Raw genomic sequence first — 19469 nt, 5'->3', positions numbered from 1 at the left:
ATTCTGCAGAATAGAGCCATTACATGCAGCCAGGAAGGCAGCTGTCAAAAGACATTGTATCTCAATTTTCAGAAAAATTGCTGAACAACAAGTCTATGGACATATCTTCAATGGAGACCCACATTCTTGGGAGTGAGAAACATTTATATTTAAAGAAAAGTAAAGAGGAGAAACTGGAAGGAGTTGCTTTTATTATTAAGAATCAATTGAAGGTATTTGATCCTAGACGTATCACAGATGATAGTTGTAGTGGGTTGCTAAGACTTAGAAACACTTGTGAATTTTCTTCAAGTGAAATACAATAATAGATTGTTAACAGAGGGCTTTGAAATATAGGTTAGTTGTTGCGATTACCTGTTAACTTTTATATACAGTAGATATATGTTGGTCAAATTCGTTTGATTGATAATATATTTCTATATTTAATATTTTAATGTTATATATTAACTTTCAAATATAGATTTATTCTTACAGGGAGTGAACAATTATTATTGCTGAAAAATATCTATCAGTATTCAATTGGGAGAAATATTTTGTCTGTATGTTTAATATTTTGTCCTATACATTTTTTCCCTTTGTTTTTGTCTTTGGATTCTTTTTTTTTTTTTAAATGATTTCAACTTGGGAAACAAATAAAAAATTATAAATATATACACACAGACACCCTGAATGTCATGAACTTACTCCTATCAGAGTAATACTAGAAATTTGATGATGAATAGAATAGAAAAGCTTCAAATGCAGACTAGGCTTCAAATGACACCTCTATATACTATCAACAGAAGATGTTTTGAAGTCAGGTAGGGACACTGCTATTATTAACTTGGTCTACTGACACATTGTCACAAAAATTACAAATGCTCTATGAATCACAAAGTGAACATCAGAAGAATCATATATGGATTTGGTGCAAGGTATGAAGGCACATGCAGTTTTCTACTCAGTAGCCAAACTTTTATATTTCAGAAAAGAGAAAACTAAGTAACAGCAAATTCCCAATAATATTGGGGGTATGAAAATTTTCAAAGACTTATATCCTGCTGCTTAACTGTTTTTCACCCAATTACTTTGCACTTACTGGTCTAAAGAAAAAATAATACTATTCCTACATCGCTTCATTGATCAAGTCCGAGAGGGGTCTTCTGTGAAGGAGGGGCTGCTGTGAAAGAAAAATGCTTGAGAGGTACTCATCCCCCAAAATAATATTTCCTGGCTGAGCAAATTGATGGTGTATAGGAAGTGGGTCTCAGGTATACTACAATTGATAGCATATGTTTTTGCATGGATACAGAACAGGAATTCAAACAGCATCATTCTTGTCACCCCCCATCCTATTATTGACAATTGTTTTCTGTTCAGAAAAATAGAATATGGAATATTTCACTGGAATATTTTCTTCAAACAGATTTCAGTTTTGGATTGTCTATGCTGCTTTGGCTTTTTAATGCACAGTACTTTGAAAGAATGGCACTATTTTTTTAAAAAAAGTCATATTTCAGCAGTAGTTATTTTGCAATCTTCATTTCTTGCTTGTTTGACTTCCTCAATTGCTTTTAAAGTAATAAAAATGCTGCATGGATAAGCATATGTACAGGCAATAAAGCTTCTGTTTGTTCATTGTTCTTCCATGGTTTCTCACACTGGTAAAGATAAATTCCTTTAGCTAAAAGTGATCTGAGCAGTCAATACACAGGGAGAAATTTTCTCGGTGTATATCCTCCCATTATGAACATTAGAATAAGAAATAGGAAAGGGGGGAAAGAGAAAAATTCCAGAAACTGTTAAGAATAAATAGAGATAAAATTGCTTGGAATATGAAAGGAAGAATTAGAATAGAAATGCTTCAAGTGATAGCTCTCTGTATTTTTCAACAAATTATATTTTGAAGATAAGAAATAGAACTCCTATTATTAGGTTTTCTGAGAATTGAGTTTAATAAGCTGGAGACGGGACTATAATTTCAACGATTGGGGAAATAATCAAGTCCTTTTCAATTCTCAATATTTTGCACATCTCTCCTGAGAGAAATCTAGAAGTCTTTATTTAATTACTGTAATTTGCTTTGATTTTTTTTTACACCATGAAAGTGCAATGAGCCTTTTTTAAAAACAAACTTTTCTACCAAATAAACAAGTTAAACTTCTTATACAATACATTGATGGAAGTGATTAAAACTGAAAAGTATACTGGTAAAAGATTCATTTTCATAAATACATCAGTCAGCCCTAAGTGCTCCATCAATATCAAATAATTGTTTTTGTAGCTTGCCCTGAGTATTTTATATTTATCTGAGAAATTTTGCCAGTTGTGGGATGATCACTAATTTCAATCTCTCATCAAACACTACCTTTCATAAGAAATCCTATTAATTCCTTGTAGATTGTTTATAAAACACTACTTTGTCCTCAGTGGAGCATTAATTCTCAGTATCAACAGCTTAGATCCATGTAAAATAACTTCCAGGAAGAAAGATTTTCAAAAAATCTTGAAAACAACATATCTTTTTATATATACTTCCTTGCACAGCTGTTTTGACTGAAAATCTATCAAATTCTCAATCTAATAAAAAAATTGGAAAGCTTGCCCTGATTATGTTTAATTTCTTTCTCTGAAATCTATCTAGCTCAGGAGTAATTATATCATTCTAATACCCCAATATAGAATAATTTTGATATGAAAATAAACAAAGTTGGTCCATTAAATGGTGAAAAAAATCCTTTTCATCATGTGGCACATAAAGCCCAACATTACTAAATTTAACCATTCTGGACAGAATTCCACAGCCACATATCGACCTGTTCATCAGACAAAACAAACTTTATTCCAATGTGTGTTTTATTTATTTTATTTTACAAATAATGAAAATTTTGTTTTTGTTTTAATGGTGGATTAGCCCCAATGATATTCCAATTTACATATTTGTTATCCAGATGTATTCAAGGGATTCTTTAGTTGTGGCTCTTTTCTCCATAGCTTAATCCAGTATGCTTGATCCAATATGCTGGATTCCTGTTGAGACCTTATATTCATTTGGTTTTAATTTTATTAGAAATCAGTCTAGTTCTGATTCATATGTGGTAATCAGTTCCAAGATGTTTAACGGTATTGGGCCTAAAACAGAACTTTGAGGTACTCCACTAAATTCTTCCCTCCAGTAAGTGTAGCTCCACTGAGTGTGGTTCATCATCTAGTTGCAAACCATCTGAAAGTGGTACCTTTTATTGCTTTATCTTATCAAGATGTAAACTGTGATCTACTTTGTCAAATGTCCCACTGAAGTCTAAGTAAATGGTGTTATCCACTAATTTAGTCATTATTAAGGTGACCAGATTTCAGATTGTAAAGAGGGACACCCATTGACCCGGGGGGGGGGGGGGGGGGGGGCTTGATTAAAAAATTTATATTTTGTCAAACATTGACCCCAGGACACTGAAACCATCATAAATACGAATCTGTTGCCAAACATCAAAATTTTGATCACGTGACCATGAGGATGCTGGAAACAGTCGCTAGTGTGAAAATGGTCGCTAAATGTGAAAATGGTCATCAGACACTTTTTTCAATGCCATTGTAACTTTGCCATTGTAACTTGGTCACTAAATGAACTGTTTGAAAGTTAAGGCTAGCTTGCATTATAATGCCTTATGCTAGCTTACATTTTCAAGAGAGAGAAGCTAAACTCCTGTTAGAATTGAAATAGAAATGAATAGAGTAGAGTAAAATAGAATAGAATAATTTATTAGCCAAGTGTGATTGGACACACAAGGAATTTGTCTTTGGTGAATATGCTCTCAGTGTACATAAAGAAAATAAAATAGAAAGATAGTGGGATCCTTGCTGCACCTAGCCTTCACTAATCCTCTCACTTTCATAAAAATCAGTAAAAATCACTCATGCTTTTTTAGTTTCTATTTATTATTTTGCTATGGCCACATATGAATATATATGCATATTCCAAACAGATTTTCTTACTAAACAGCCACCATTCTCATCCATAGGCCACTAAATGCCTCACCAACCTTTTCTGTATTCTTTCATTTCCTTCCATCCGTTTTATTTATTTAACACAGAGTAGATTAGGCTGTCAGCCTTAGTCATTCTTCTAACATGACAACAATTCTTACCAACAAGGACGGTATTGGCACATTTTAGCTAATGCAACCTAAACATAACCAAAGCCTATTTCATTTCAAGTATGCTAACTTTATTCTATGCCTTCCCACGCTTTACATGGCTTGAACGTTCGCGGATCGCCACCAAATGCACAGGTGGTTGTTCTACCAGATGGACATCCTTACTTTTTCTCGAAAACGGGAGAGAGGCTGCCTTTCCTAGTCTAGCCCCGTAACAACAACCCTACAAGGTAGGCTGGGTTAAAAAAAAGCGAGTGTCGGGGAATTCTGCGACTGCATCACCTCTTTCGCTGCTCTCGCTTCCCAGGGAGCTCCCTTTCCTCTCACCGAGCAGCCCATTCTCGGAACAAAATGGAGAGGCTCAGAGGCGGATACGCCTGGCAGTCGGTGGGGACGGTGCTGAGAGGGGTGTGCATTGGAAAGGGAGCTTGCACGGTCCCGCCTCTGAGCCTCTCCGCACAGTCACCCCCTTCCCCGTCACAACCCCCCCACCCCAAAAACAAACCACCAGCGCTCCTCCCGCTCCCCCACTCCCCAGGCCTGCAGCGCCTTTTCTTCCCGTTCGGCTCCGAGCCACCGTCACGGACCTCTTTTGGTTCCGCTCTAGGCACCGGCTGCCACGCCGCTGTCCTCCCCTCCATCATTCTCCCTCCTCCCAGAGCACCACCGGAAAACATGCCAACCTCAATATGGATGCAAAGGCGTCACATCGCCGCTACCCATGTTCATGAGGCGCCGGGCATTGCAGGGCGCAGAGGAAGCCAGCAGACAGACGGGAGACTTGGGGAGGGGGGAAGGAAGAGATCCCGTCCAGGGTAAAAAGAGGGAAAAGCGGAGAGCCTACCCTGGATGGGATCTCTTCCTCCCTCTCCCCCCCAGTCTCCCGTCTGTCTGCTGGATTCCTCTGCGCCCTGCGATGCCCGTCTGGGTTGGCTTCCTTGGACACTCAGCTGCCACCCCCACCCCCACCTTCCCTCCGACCAACTGTCAGTTTATTCTTCCTGCATGTGAAAGCGCTTTAGTCAGTGGACTGTGTGCTGGGAGGAATCTCTCTTCTCCTCCCTGCACGGACCCCACGGTGCCTGCATCAGAGCTCGGGCGGGATTCAGGTGAAGGAAAGGACTTTTCTTTTGCCGGCATCAGAGTTCGGGCGAGCAAAAGCAAGTATTTTAATCAATGGGCTACGCGCAGGGACGAATATATCCCCTCCTCCCTGCACGCATCCACTGAATAAAGTGCTTCCTCTGGCCCGCCTGATCTCTGCTGCGGGCGAAAGGGAGCTGGGAGGACAGGAGATTCCTCCCTGCATGTGAAAGCGCTTTAGTCAGTGGAGTTCGTGCTGGGAGGAATCTCTCTTTTCCTCCCTGCCCGGACCCCACGGACCCCAATTCCACTTATGGCCTCAGGTCTATTTACCAGTTAGAGGGTCTGGAATTGATTGATGCCAGTTGGGGGCGCAGAGGAACCCAGCAGACAGATGGGAGACCGGGGGTGGGGGGAAGGAAGAGATCCCATCCAGGGTAAAAAGAGGGAAAAGCGGAGAGCCTACCCTGGACGGGATCTCTTCCTCCCCCACCCCCCGGTCTCCCGTCTGTCTGCTGGGTTCCTCTGCGCCCTGCGATGCCTGTCTGGGTTGGCTTCCTTGGACACTCAGCCTCCACCCCCACCTTCCCTCCGACCAACTGTCAGTTTATTCTTCACTACAAACAAACATGGGGAAGCCGGTGTCGAGTTTTCGGTGATTCCGAGGTGCGCTAACTGAAATGCGGTCTTCCTTCAGTCTCTGCTTGCAGCCTCTGGGATGATCATTGGCAGGTGGGGGAAGCGAGGGTGCAGCTGAGCCAGGGAGGCAGAGATGAGAAGTGAGGGCTAAATGCAAAGCGCGCCAAAGAGAGCAAGCGAAGCATCCCCAAAGCGAAGGACGGGCGGGAAGCGCTTGGCCAGTATGTGAGAAGGCAGGCTGGAAGTGGCTGCGGAAGGGAAAAGAGGCAGCCACGGGTATCGGTTCTCCTTGCGGTAGATAAGGGAGGGTTCGTAGCAAGGGTCCGCCGCAGGTAGGCTTGGGCGGGGTGAAGGCCTCAGGTCGGGGGAGCGAGAATTGGCGGAGAGGAAACAGAGATGGCCGAGCCTGGGGAAAGCACCGGGGAAAAAAGAGATCCCGTCCAGGGTAGGCTCTCCGCTTATCCCTCTTTTTACCCTGGACGGGATCTCTTCCTCCCCCCCCCCCGTCTCCCGTCTGTCTGCTGAGTTTCTCTGTGCCCTGCGATGCCTGGCGCCTCGTGAACATGGGTGGTTGCCCCTGATCGTGGGCGGATCTCAATTGATGAGGAACTCAATAATCCTGGCACATAAAGCTTTTCCCCCCCCCTCATAAACTGAAGCTCGTTTAAAGAAAAAGGGAAGGGCGGGCAGCTTCATGTGAGTGAGTAACTCCAGCAGTGGGAATCGGGAGGCTTTGGGTGGGCAGCGGCGCTTCCCTTGCAAATGGGGATCAGCGCACTCGCTGCCTCCCCCTCCCCCGGGAGGAGCTCTGCAGCGGGAAAGATGAATGGAGGGGGAGATCGCCCCTTCCTCCTCCGAGCCCCCAAACCCCGTCTTCCCTGGCCTGCACCCCTGCGCCCAGGCTCCTTTGGGTTTGGGGCTAATCCGAATGGGTGGAGCGGGGGATCCCCGGGGTGGAGGCCTCCCGGTGCAATGGTCTTCTGCAGCTCCGGAGCTAACCTTTGCCTTCCCCACCCAGGATTGCAAGGCTGGAGGCCTCGGCAGCAGCCACCCCCACCCCCAGCCGGCCAACCCTCGCCCGTACCATGAGTTTACCGGCCAGGTATCCATTGAGCTGGAGGGCAGGCACCGTGGCTTCCTCGCGGCTAGTCTCACTGCTTTCCCCGGGCTCGGCTCCATTTCCTCCCCGCCCATTCTCGCTCCCCCGACTGAGGCCTTCGCCCCGCCCAAGCCTACCTGCCAGCAGACCCTTGCTACGAACCTCCCTTATCTACCGCAAGGAGAACCGATACACGTGGCCGCCTCTTTTCCCTTCCGCGGCCACTTCCAGCCTGCCTTCTCACATGCTGGTCAAGCGCTTCCCACCCGTCCTTTGCTTTGGGGATCCTTCACTTGCTCTCTTCGGCGCGCTTTGCATTTTAGCCCTCACTTCTCATCTCTGCCTCCCCGGCTCAGCTGCGCCCTCGCTTCCCCCACCCGCCAACGATCATCCCAGAGGCTGCAAGCAGAGACTGAAGGAAGACCGCATTTCAGTTAGCGCACCTCGGAGTCACCGATGCCGGCTTCCCCGCTGCGACTGGCGGGAACGGCAATGAAAGCTCAGGCTTCGCTCCTCCATCTGGGGCTGCGGCTAACAGGGCGGCCAAGCGCTTTCCTCAAAAACCCCGCCTTCCACACACACCCGGCTTCCAAAATCCGGGGAGTTGCGGGGGGGACGATCTTCTTCCCCTCTCTCAGGTTGCCCGGTTTCCCCCCCCCCAGTTCCTCTCATGAGTAGCTCGCAAGGGAAGGCCTTCCCTTCCCTTGCTAAAGGCCGCCGCCGCCCACCCAAAGCGGCGAAGCCTCCCGATTCCCACCAGCACCGGAGTTACTCACCAGGGCAGTGCAGCAAAAACAAACAGCGAAGGCGAAATTAAATGGAGACTCATGAGAGTCACGACTCGCGCGGCGTGCTTAAGCGGACTCCAGCCAATCAGTGAGCTGGCTGGGATGGAAAATTTTAAGCACCCTCGTGCGTGCTTAAAGTTTTCCATCCCAGCCAGCTCACTGATTGGCTGGAGTCCAGGCCAATCAGTGAGCGGCAGGCTGGGCTGGCTTAGATTTTTAGTGTAAATAGAATAGATGGGGGAACGGAACGAGCGAGCTAACAGCAGCTGATGATGGGCGGGGGAGCCAGCGAGCGCCGAAATAAAGCGGGGTTTTTTGAAAAGCAGGCGGGATGCAGGAAAAACGATGAAAAATCGTCCCTGTCCCGCCAAATGCGGGACGTCTGGTCACCCTAGTCATTATGTGAAAAAAGACAATAAGCTTTCATTGTCCTTTATCTGTTTTTGACTAACCCATTCTGGCTTCCTTTAATTGTCTTATTTGTTTTATCCCTTATTGTACATAAAGCATGTTACTTTATGCACAAATGAAGACAAAGTAAAATTCTTTAAACACTTCATAGATCAATAATCCTCTTCTCTTATTAAAATGTGGTCAGTGGGCAAGTGGAATAAAACAACCTCTTGTATTTCTTATAGAATATTAACTAGGGGGATTAAACCCTTAAGTGAAAAAATGTTTTATTTAAGGTGATCTAGTTTAAGCAAGAAGTAAGAACTGGGTACAGAACAGAGGTGAGTTGTTCCCAGTTTGTTGAACCAGTATTGGTAAATGGGTGTGGGTCTCTGAACTGGTAGTGATGGCTGGTTGGCCCCTGAACCGGTCCACTCCAACATTTGTCCTGCCTCACCATTGCCACATGCATCCACAGAACTGTCTCCTCCTGCCTGCACAGGTAAGCATTTGCACTAGCTTAGCCCCCTTCCCCACTGGCCAGCATATCCCAAAACTGCCGCTGTTGTAGCCATTGCAGGAATGGGTGCAATATGCTGGAGTGGGTGGTAGTGGCAGGAGAGGGTAGTGGCAGCAGAAGGAGAAAAAAACCAAAAAAACCCTTAAAAAGTTATAAAGAATAAATTACCCAAGGCAATAAGAAAATTACAAATATATTTGGGGAACAAGAAGATAGATTATGTTGCCAATTTCACAAGCCACTAGAAAATCTTATGTCATCAAATTAAAGGTAAATGCACCAAGTATTTCTATAAAGAGAAGGAAAAGCTGTTAAACTCAAACTCTATGTGAGCCTTTTGCAACTTTGTTAATTTGAAACCTAAAGACTTACAAGTGATTCTACCTCTTAATGGGCAAAATGGGGTTGATTGTAATGACAATGTTGGTCAGGCCAATCTATTCAATACATTTTTAGTTCAGTTTTTGTGGATAGCAATGGTTGCAGTCTCTCATTCGCAGGTCAAATCATAAATAGTTGTAGCAAATATCTGAATATTAATTTTACAGTAGATAATGTTGAATTAGCATTGTGTAATCTAAAGTCATCACTATTCATAGGACTAGATGGAGTATGTGCTTTTTTTTTTTGCAAAAGCTTGCTACTGTCCTAGCTCAACCTTTCTGTACAATTTTTGAAGTATCTTTTGAACTGATCTATGGTCATCAGTTATAGTTATACCAGGGGTGGGTTCCTGCCAGTTCTAATGGGTTCGGTAGAAGAGGTTCCACAAATCTCCCATACCGGTTAGAACCCGTTCCTCACAGAACACCTGCCCCCCACCCCTCACTTATTTTCCCCACCAGTTCCATCTCTGTTCGTGGTGGTACCTTGTGTGGCATGGCCGGCCTCCTAGAATCTCCCACGAACTTGCCTAGGAGGTGTGGCTGCCAGCAAAGCATAGGGGCATTCCAGGGTGTCCCCCCACTGGTTCCCCATCTCCCTTCCCGGTGAAGTTTCCCAAGGTGTGGTTTTCTTTCTATTCCTTGTACCTGGCTCCTGCTGAACTCCAGGAAGGAGGAGAAGAGCCTTTGGGGAGGGAGGAGGAGGAGGGAGGAAGGTGGGGCCATGCCAACTTGGCAACTGGCAGAGAGAGGAAGGTTCTCAAGAGCACCAAGAACCTTCCTGCCTATGCTGGACTTCACGCTCTTCTCCACACGCTCCTCAAGACTGCAAAAGATGTCCAAAAGCAGCAGGGGCTGTCAGGCTGGAAGCCCAAGGCCCATTAGCCACAAAGCCACTTCTGGACATCTATTGCAGTTGCGAGGAGCGTGCAGAGAAGAACACGAAGTCCAGAGGAGGCAGGAAAGTTCTCGGCACTCCCCAGTCACTTTTGCGGCTTCCCAGAGTGCCCACAACCTTCCTGACTCTGCTGGACTTCATGCTCTTCTCGGGGCACTCCTTGCAACTGCAATGGACATCCAGAAGTGGCTTTTGGGGTCAATGGGGCTTGGGCTTCCAGTCTCTGCCCCTTCTGGATGTTTATTGCAGTCACAAGGAACATGCAGAGAAGAGTGCAAAGTCCAGCAGAAGCAGGAAGGTTCTTCGTGCTTTCGCAGCTTCCCAGAGTGCCCAGAACCTTCCTGCCTCCACTGGACTTCACGCACTTCTCCGCGCTTCCCGGCGAGCGAGGAGGGGATCAGGCAGCCTTTGAATTGTTGTTCTCTGCCTAAATATTCAATTGAACTGTACCTTTCACTGCCATTTTTAACTTAGAAGACTTTTGACTTTGCACACATATTCCACAGAATCATTTTAGTATCTGCTTGGATCTCTAAGAGAGCTGTTCCATTTGGAAAGCTGAAGCTACATTTATCAGAGGATCTAAGCTCTCTCCCACCTTTGAACCACTGGATCTTAATGGGCTGTGATCCAATTACATGGCAAGCAAATTGCAGCATCTTGCCTTTATCTATTGTCTCTGGTTTAAGAGGTCGGTCAAATACCCGGGGCTTTTTAGGTTCTGAAATGTGATAACATTAAGAAAGCAAGAGGAGGAAACTAGTTAGATTGCCATTAATCTTAATTTTTTTTAAAAAAAGTACATATCAAGGTAAGAACAATATGATGCAATGAATTAATTCAATTTTCTCAGTACAATTTTTTTTATCGGAAAAGGAATTTTCTGTTTGGTATCATATTGAATTCCAATATTTAGTGAGCATGTTTTAAGATGATATACAAAATGTTTGATATGCAATATCCACTACCTATCTTTTATCCTAAATGTAACATGAATATTATCAAGATGAAGGTCATTTTAAAGATGGATGGATGAATAATTCTAGCTGGAACATAGATGGGAGACAGTGAAATGAATGCACATTTTATTGGCATACTTTTATCTATAGATGCAGATGCTGGTGAGCCATAAAATTGCATGCATGTATGTAAGTATATATGTATGTATTTATGAATGAATGAATGAATGAATGAATGAATGAATGAATGAATTCATTCATTCTGGGAGTTGAAGTCCACAAGTCTTAGAGCTGTCAAGTTTGAACACCCCTGGAGGTTTTTTTTCTAAACAGTTATGGGTGCAAAGGTCTTGTAACTTGACAGCTTTAAGACTTGTGTGCTTCAAATGCCAGAGTTTCTAAGCCAACATTTTGGTTGCTAAGCAAGAGCATTATTAAGTGAATTTCACCACATTTTGAAAGTTGGCCAGGCCCACCCAGTCACATAACTGCCAAGCCTCTCCCACCCCAGTTACATGACCACCAAGCCACTCCCATAAAACAGGCCACACCTACAGAAGAGGTTCTAAAAAAATTTGAAATCCACCACTGAGTTATACCAATCTTTAAAAAGGGTGACCCTAGTTTAGTAGAAAATTATAGACCATTCTTTCTGTGCTGTGTTACATGCAAAGTTATCAAATCAATTATAAACCAATCCATCGTTCACTTCTTAGAAACAAATAAATTGCAATTCGACAAACAGTTTGGCTTTAGGAAAACCTCATCCTGTAATTTACAATTTTGCACTGTAAAAACATCTGGACAACATGTCTTGGTCAAGGTAAAGCTGTAGATGCAATTTACATTGATTTTTGTAAGGCTTTTGATACAGTAGTACACTGCTATTAAAATTAAACTCTTAAAACATTTCTGAACCTTTGTACAAGTAGATTGCTGCTTTCCTGTCTAATAGACTGCAGAAAGTCAAAATAGGGAACTTACTGTCTAACCCTGCATCAGTTAACAGTGGTGTTCCACAAGGCAGCATTTTAGAGCCCACACTTTTTTTTTTTGCTTATATCAACGATTTATGCTATCAGCTTAAAAGCAATTGCGTCCAGTTTGCAGATGATGTAAAATTATTTAATACTACAGATAATTCTGTTGTTTTGCAAATTGATCTCGACTATGTGTCTTAATGGTCATCTATTTGGCAAATTCAAATTTCAATTAATAAATGCTCTGTCTTACATATTGGTAAATGTGATTGAGGCAGGAGGGGGCTGCTCAGGTAAACCCACCCAGCCCCAGAAAGACCAGGGACTTACAATAGAACTTCATGTTAGTTTGTACTTAACCTTGATACACTTTAATTCTTTACTTCCTCATAAATAGTACCGATATTACTGGAACTGTGTGGCAAGCTACTGAACAAGGGTGGCCACAGGAAGACAACTGTGGGTGTAAGATAGTAATTGCAAAACCTCTTTTACTGCAAATTAATATAATAACTTCTGTTTCTGTAATTTTCCATAATGTACTGGTTGTCATTTCTCAGAAATACGTGCTTCCCTTTTTCCTGGGACACGCGTCAGTTGCTTGCGAAAACGCCCGTCACAAGGTGGTTATCTCAGGGGTGAAGTCACTCTGCCCACATTACAGGGAAACACCCTGCCACAGCAGAACTGGGAGAAAAGTATAAAGTAACTGTCTTGGGGATAGCCCAGGCAATTCAGATTTTGGTGTGTGAACACTCTGAACTCGATGCATCAATAAAACTGTCTCTCTTGCACCTTCATGGTCTCGAGTCCTGTTCCTTTTTTAGGTAGATTAAGCCCCAAACCCTTGATCTGCTGCAACATTACCTGGTGACTGTGGAAGGACTGCAAGAGGTCTTGGGACCCTCTGGAGTGTCCACCCTGGTGTCGGGGCTCACCCTGTTGAGGGGAACCTCCCTGGCACCTCTCTTGATCCGAGGGACTTCCCAGCGATGGAAGGCACCGGCAGCAGTGGCTGGTGATTCCAAAAACCACCAGAGAAGGACCAGAGACCAGGACCCTGAGGCTGGCCAGCATCACAGGATGGAAGCCCCCAGGCAAGTATTGTGGGGACCCCATTAGGCCCGGACACTGTGTTGAGCCGGAGGCGAAGCCCAATCTCCCTCGCTAGGTGGAAGGTTTGGGGAGGATTGTCTAGTGTGTGAGTGAGTGTGTTTGAGGGGGGCTACTGCATTTCCCTACAGTGACCGTGCCTATCCGGGACCCTGGGTCAGAGCCTGAGTGGGGCGATCATTAACTCTCTTTGTTGTCTGGTGTCCTGAGAGGACCATGGGAGGTGGTAGCAGCATCCCCCTCACCCCCCTCCAATGTATGTTGAACAATTTCAAGGCAGGGTACATGACCCAGGACTATGGTATTGAGTGGAGCAGGCACGAGCTTAGGAAGTTTTGTGAATCTGAATGGCCAACTTTTGGTATTGGATGGCCCAATAAAGGCACCTTTGATCCCAACATAGCTCTAAAAGTCCATCAATTGGTGTTCGACCCCGATTTGGAACACCCAGATCAGGCCCCATATATTGACATGTGGTACAATCTCTTGAAGAGATCCCCAGCCTGGCTGCAAAAATTCAAAAATGCATGATTATGTACACGCAGGCTACACTCCGAAAGTGTCCCAAGTGAAGCTCACCCATCCTAGCCAGTGCCACGGAAGAACAGCCTCAGCCACTGCCCTACATGCCTCCACCTGGAATGGCAGTGGGAGGAAGAGGATCGGTGCCACAGCCCACAATATCATGATCATACTCCTTGGGAGCTACCCCCCGCAGCTCAGGTGATTCTAGGGCATCAACTAGCCACTCGTCAGTAGTGTGCATGGAGAGAAGGCTGGATGCCATGTCCCCCATGGTCTCGGAAGGAAGCCCCTTCCAAGGATAAGGGGATTTAGAGCCTCTTGGGACCCCAGACCCCCTGAGGGCAGAAGATTTAGAGAAAAAGGAAGAGGATTCACAACAGTGGCAGGGGGCTGTAGGAGGGATGCCAGAACAGGGCGAGGTCCAGCCGGTCGCAGCTAGAACTCGAGCCAAGAAGGACGTTCATACACTGATGGCCCCCTCCGCCAAGTGGATCAGTTCCTAGTGGATCCAAACAATCCAACCCAAATCACCACGGCATCCCTGTTTCAACATGTCCCTTTTACCACATCAGATCTGCTTAATTGGAAACTCCACTATGGGCCCTATAGCGCCAAGCCGAATGAGGTGGCAGATTTGGTTAAAATTATTGTGGATACCCACCATCCTACCTGGTTGGACCTCCAGCAGCTGATGGCCACCCTGTTTAATGCAGAAGAGAGGGAGAAGATTAGGATTGCAGTCTCCAACATTTTAAAGCCAGATGTCCCAGCCCACACCACTCTGGCCGACTTTACCGAGCAAAACTTCCCTTCATGGGACCCCGGATAGAATCCCTATGATGCCCACCAGCTGACACTCCTTGGCAATTTTCAGTAGTTAGCTGTCCGTCTGGGAGGAAAACCGGCCACTAACATGTCTAAGCCCAGCCTGATCACTCAGGGGGCTACTGAAAGCCCTGAGGCCTTTTACATCCGGCTGGTCGAGGCCTATCAAATGTATACTCCCATCGACCCCACTCTCCCAGAGAATGCCCGGATGCTGGCTATGGTGTTTATCTCTCAGTCGGCCCACGACATCCGCCAGAAGCTCCAGAAGCTAGAAGGGGTGCTTGGAAAGTCCCTCAGTGAGCTCATGGAAGTGGCCAGAAAAACTTTTGTTAATAGGGACCTTTTAGAGGAAAGGAAAAAGGACCTTAAGATGCAGAAGAAAGCGGAACTTCTGGCAGCCACCATTAGTGGCGGCTGCCAGGTGGCAGAGGAATTAGGGAAAGGGATAGGGCCCCGCCCTTGGGACGGAACCAATGCACCATCTGCTAGAACACGGCCACTGGAAAGGGGAGTGCCCTCATCGGGACCGTGCCCTGCCCCCAGAGGAGAGGGAAGATGACCGCCCCAGGATGCCAAGGGACCCCCCACCCCTGCCCAACAGGCCTAATAGGCGTGACTCCCAAAGGTGCCCTTTTAACGGAATGTGGCGCTGGGGTGGTAGGGGGACCTCTCCTAGCACCCCGCTCATTGGATTGGCAGAGGTTGAAGAATGGGACTGAGGCTGATCGGCTTCGACCAGCCTCCCAGAACCTATGGTCTGTATTAATATCGGAGGCAAGAATATCCCCTTCCTTGTGGAAACCGGAGCAACCCGTTCCGTTCTGACTCAACCCCTGGGCCCAATTTCCTCCCAATCCATCAACATCCAAGGGGCAACAGGGACTGCACAACAACAATGCCTTCTGGAACCACTGGTGTGCACCACTGGAGGCCGGACTTTAACTCACAAATTTGTCTACATCCCAAGTTGCCCCATTCCGCTTATGGGTCGAGATTTGCTTTGCAAACTACAAGCACAAATATTTTTTGATGAGAAGGAATCTATGGGGCTGAAATACGGCAAGGTCCACCTAGAAATGCCGACCGAGGAGGCTTGGAGGATCATGGTGGTTAGGGAGGCCATGGGAGAAAAATGGAGGGACTTCGGGGTTTCTAGTTTGTGGGCGGAGGATAACCCTCCAGGGTTCGCCTCTCACCACGCCCCTACAATAGTCAAAGAACTCCCTATGAGACCCCCCATGTGCATCCGCCAGTGGTCGTACCCCCAGACCATCGTGCAAGCCATCCAAGAGGTCATTCAGCTTTATCTCACCCATCGCATTCTGGTGCCTATAGACACCCCAATTCTGCCCATTCCAAAGGGGGATGGATGCTACCACCTGGCACAAGACCTTCGCGTTGTCAATCTGGCAATGGTCACCATCCACCCCATGGTGCCTAATCCCTATGTGTTGTTAGGGCTCATTCTGCCAGGGGCAAAATGGTTTTCTGTCATTGACTTAAAGGATGCCTTCTTTGCCATCCCCATCCACCAGAAAAGCCACCACCTGTTTGCCTTCGAATGGGAAAGCCCGGTCACAGGCCGTAAGCAACAATATACCTGGACACGCTTGCCCCAATGCTTTAAAAACTCTCCCACCTTATTTGGCACCGCATTGGCCATGGATTTGGAGCTCTTGGATATTGCCCCATTCGATGTGGTCCTCCAGTATGTAGACGACTTGTTGGTCACTGGCCAAATGGAGGAAGACTGTCATGCCAACACGGCTGCCCTGCTGCTCCTTCTCCAGGAGAAAGGCTACAAAGCCTCCCATAAGAAGGCCCAATTAGTCCAGTTGGAAGTTAGATATTTGGGTTATGACATCCAACAGGGACACCTTGGGTCACAAAAGGAAGGAGGCCATCTGCCCACTGCTTGCCCCTAGGAACAGGAAAGAACTAAGGGGCTTTTTGGGAGCAGCTGGGTTTTGCCGCATTTGGATTCCCAATTTTGCGCTCTTGGCAAAGCCTCTGTACGAAGCTACAAAAGGGAATGAAAAGGAACCGTTGTGGTGGGAGAAGGAGGAGCACAATAGCTTTTGAAATTGAAGCAAGCCCCAACCCAGGCCCCCAGCTTAGGGCTTCAAGACCTTGATAAACCTTTCCAGCTGTTCGTTGACACTAAACAGAACGTGGTGGTGGGGGTCTTGACCCAAAAATTGGGAACGTGGTATTGCCCGGTGGCTTATTTGTCAAAACAGTTGGATCACGTTGCAAGGGGATGGCCAGCTTGTATTAAGGCTGTGGCTGGAACTGCCCTCCTCATTCAGGAAGCCAACAAGCTCAGCTTTGGACAACACCTGGATATCTACACTCCCCATGCCCTTAGGGCCGTCCTTGACTGAAAGGGTCATCTCTGGCTCACCAACCCGAGAATGCTCAAATACCAGGGGCTTATTACACATAACCCCTTCATTAAGCTCGTCCAGTTGTACGCTTTGAATCCAGCTACTTTATTGCCTGAGCTGCATGCAGAAACCACCCACAATTGCTTACAAACCATCAAGGAGACATACTCTAGCCATCCAGACTTGAAAGATGAGCTCCTCCCCAATCTTGATGGCACCCTTTTTATGGATGGCACCAGCTTCCTACACGAGGGCATGCACAAGGCGGCATATGCTGTTGTCACCCTGGACAAGGTGTGGGAAGCTAAGCCCCTCCCTCCCGGCACCAGTGCACAATTGGACGAGTTGCACGCCCTCACCCAGGCTCTTGAGTTAGCCTGCGATCTGCGTGTCAACATTTATACCGACTCTAAATATGCCTTTCTCATGGTCCAGGTCCATGGGGCTTCGTACAAGGAAAGGGGCCTCGTCACAGCAGGAGGGAAGGTACGCCCCCCAAATTTTGTGCTTCTTGGATAAGAAGGTGGCAATCATGCACGTCAGGGGGTATCAGCTGCGGAAAGGGGAAACAACAAGGCTGACCGCATCGCCCATGCTGTGGCTTTGCAACCCCTCTCCTTGTAAGCCACCTGTCTTACCTTGTGGTCCCCGCCACAGGAAACTCAACCCCCTGCATACAATCTCTCCAAAATCCAACAAGCTGAGGCTATTGGGGCTGAACTCCTAGATGGATGGTGGGTTTTGCCAGACAAGCGGGTGTTTGTTCCCCAGCACTTAACATGGGAAGCCATGTCCTCCCTGCATAAGTCTCTGCACTTAGGTAAAACAGCTTTAGAGAAAGCCTTGGCTCGGGAGGCCTTTATCGATAACCTGCCCAGCCTGGCAGCCGCTGTTTGCTCCTGGTGCCAGGTGTGTGCCGCTAATAACCCATGTCAGGACCCGCTCCTCCCCTCTGGCCACCAGCCCAGAGGGGCCTATCCCTTTGATTCATTGATGATTGATTTTACTGACATGCCACGGGCAGGCCAATACACAGCCATGCTGGTTATTATTTGCACTTATACTGGTTGGCCCGAATGTGTCCCGACTAGAACCAAAAATGCTTTTGAAGTTACCCGTGCTTTGCTGAACCTCATCATCCCTTGTTATGGCCTGCCCTCACGCATCTCTTCAGACAATGGCCCCGAGTTCATCCACAAGACCACTCAGAAAATTGCTCGGATGTTGGGGATCACTTGGAAGTTACACTGTGCTTTTCACCCTAGCTCGGGTGGCCAGGTTTAAAGGGCAAATCACACTATTAAGGATAAGTTGGCCAAAATTTGTCAGGAGACCCACCTCAAATGGCCCGATGCCCTCAGCATGGCGTTGCTGGCAGTTCGGTGTGCTCCTACCAAGGAGCTCGATATCTCACCCTTTGAGTTGTTGTACGGACAGGTTCCTAATTTGCTCGGCCCACAGGTGCTGCCCACCCCCCAGGTTGCCGACTTGGTGAAACTCAAACAATTGCAGTCCCTGAATGCCATAGTCCACCAATAGCAGCAATACATCCTTGCCTGCCATCCTCATGTTATTGTAACCCTGGTCCATAATTTCCACCCAGGACAAGAGATCTGGGTCAAGGACTGGAAGAAGGAACCTCTGGACCCCAAATGGCGTGGACCATATACTGTTGTTATTTGTTGTCCCCTTGCTGTTAAGGTTGCTGAAATTAAGCCTGGGATCCACTGGTCGCGTCTCAAATTGGCCGCTCCTGCCACATGGAAGGCCTCCAGCGACCCTGAGGACCCCTTGAAACTAAACCTTTGAAGGAACTGCCCGATGGCCACCCCTTCTGCTGACACTCCAGACGCTGTCGCTCAACGAATGGGTGGTGAAGTACCTGCAGGTGTCACCCCGAATGCTGACACCCGACGCATGGGCAACGTACCACATCTACTGTGGAGACTCTGCCCCCACCCCGAGCCACAGCACAACCATGGAGACCAGCCAGTGCATGCACCAAACAGCATACATTAGGAGAGATCTGATGCCTGCTGTTTGGGTGGTGGCGGCACTCCTCCTAATCTCTATCCTCATTAACTCTATGTACCTTTATGAGGCTATCTTGGCTAAGGCCTGGGACGAGGAGCCATTGGTGAAATGGGATTTTCCGGAGGACTATAACTATGACCTCCCCCTTCCCCCCACTCCTCCTCTTCCTAAAGGGGGAATGAGGCCACACCCCTGCCAACCACCACTTTGCCACCGGTTGAGGAAATGGGGCCAGGGCCTTTCCCTCCTTGTGATAATTGCTTCTATCGGGATCAGGGAGTGCACTTTATACTGACCGCTGGTTTACAGACTGTCATCCCGAGGAGATACTTTCCCCTTGCACACAGGAAGGGATAAACTACTGGCAGTGTCAGATGGACCCCAACATCACCAGTTGGGCCCCGCACGACCAATATAACTCCACAATCATGTGCCACTATAGAAAGCCCATCCAGAGACCCTTTCCAGACCCCTTTCCGGAAAGAGGGAGGACTTGGGAAAGATGTGCCTCCCTTCTTGTTACCTTGAAGATCTATTACACCATACTTCATCCCAAAATCCCGTCCCAGGTGATGGTGACTTGCCAAATCACAGGCAACGTAGGAAGATGATGGTTCATGGCTTGGTACCAAGCGGGCACTAAATTAACCAACTCAGAGGCCATAGGGAGGACTATAACTTCTAATTTCAGTTTTAAATCTAGCAAC

General features: G+C 46.9%; 1 protein-coding gene across 1 annotated transcript in view; it reads right to left on the bottom strand.

Annotated features, from left to right (window-relative positions):
• Nucleotides 1-13784, bottom strand: part of LOC116521523 (vomeronasal type-2 receptor 26-like) — a 58785-nt gene extending 45001 nt beyond the window's left edge. The window contains exon 1 of the mRNA XM_032236184.1: nt 13615-13784. Within this exon, the coding sequence (XP_032092075.1) occupies nt 13615-13784 (170 nt within the window). The remainder of the gene's footprint in view (nt 1-13614) is intronic.
• Between the last annotated feature and the right edge of the window lie 5685 nt (nt 13785-19469).

This window comes from Thamnophis elegans, chromosome Z (genome assembly GCF_009769535.1).
Source record: "Thamnophis elegans isolate rThaEle1 chromosome Z, rThaEle1.pri, whole genome shotgun sequence".
NCBI classification, from domain to species: Eukaryota; Metazoa; Chordata; class Lepidosauria; order Squamata; family Colubridae; genus Thamnophis; species Thamnophis elegans.
The sequence above is the reverse complement of the archived record's forward strand: the minus strand, read 5'-3'. Positions and strand labels throughout refer to the sequence as shown.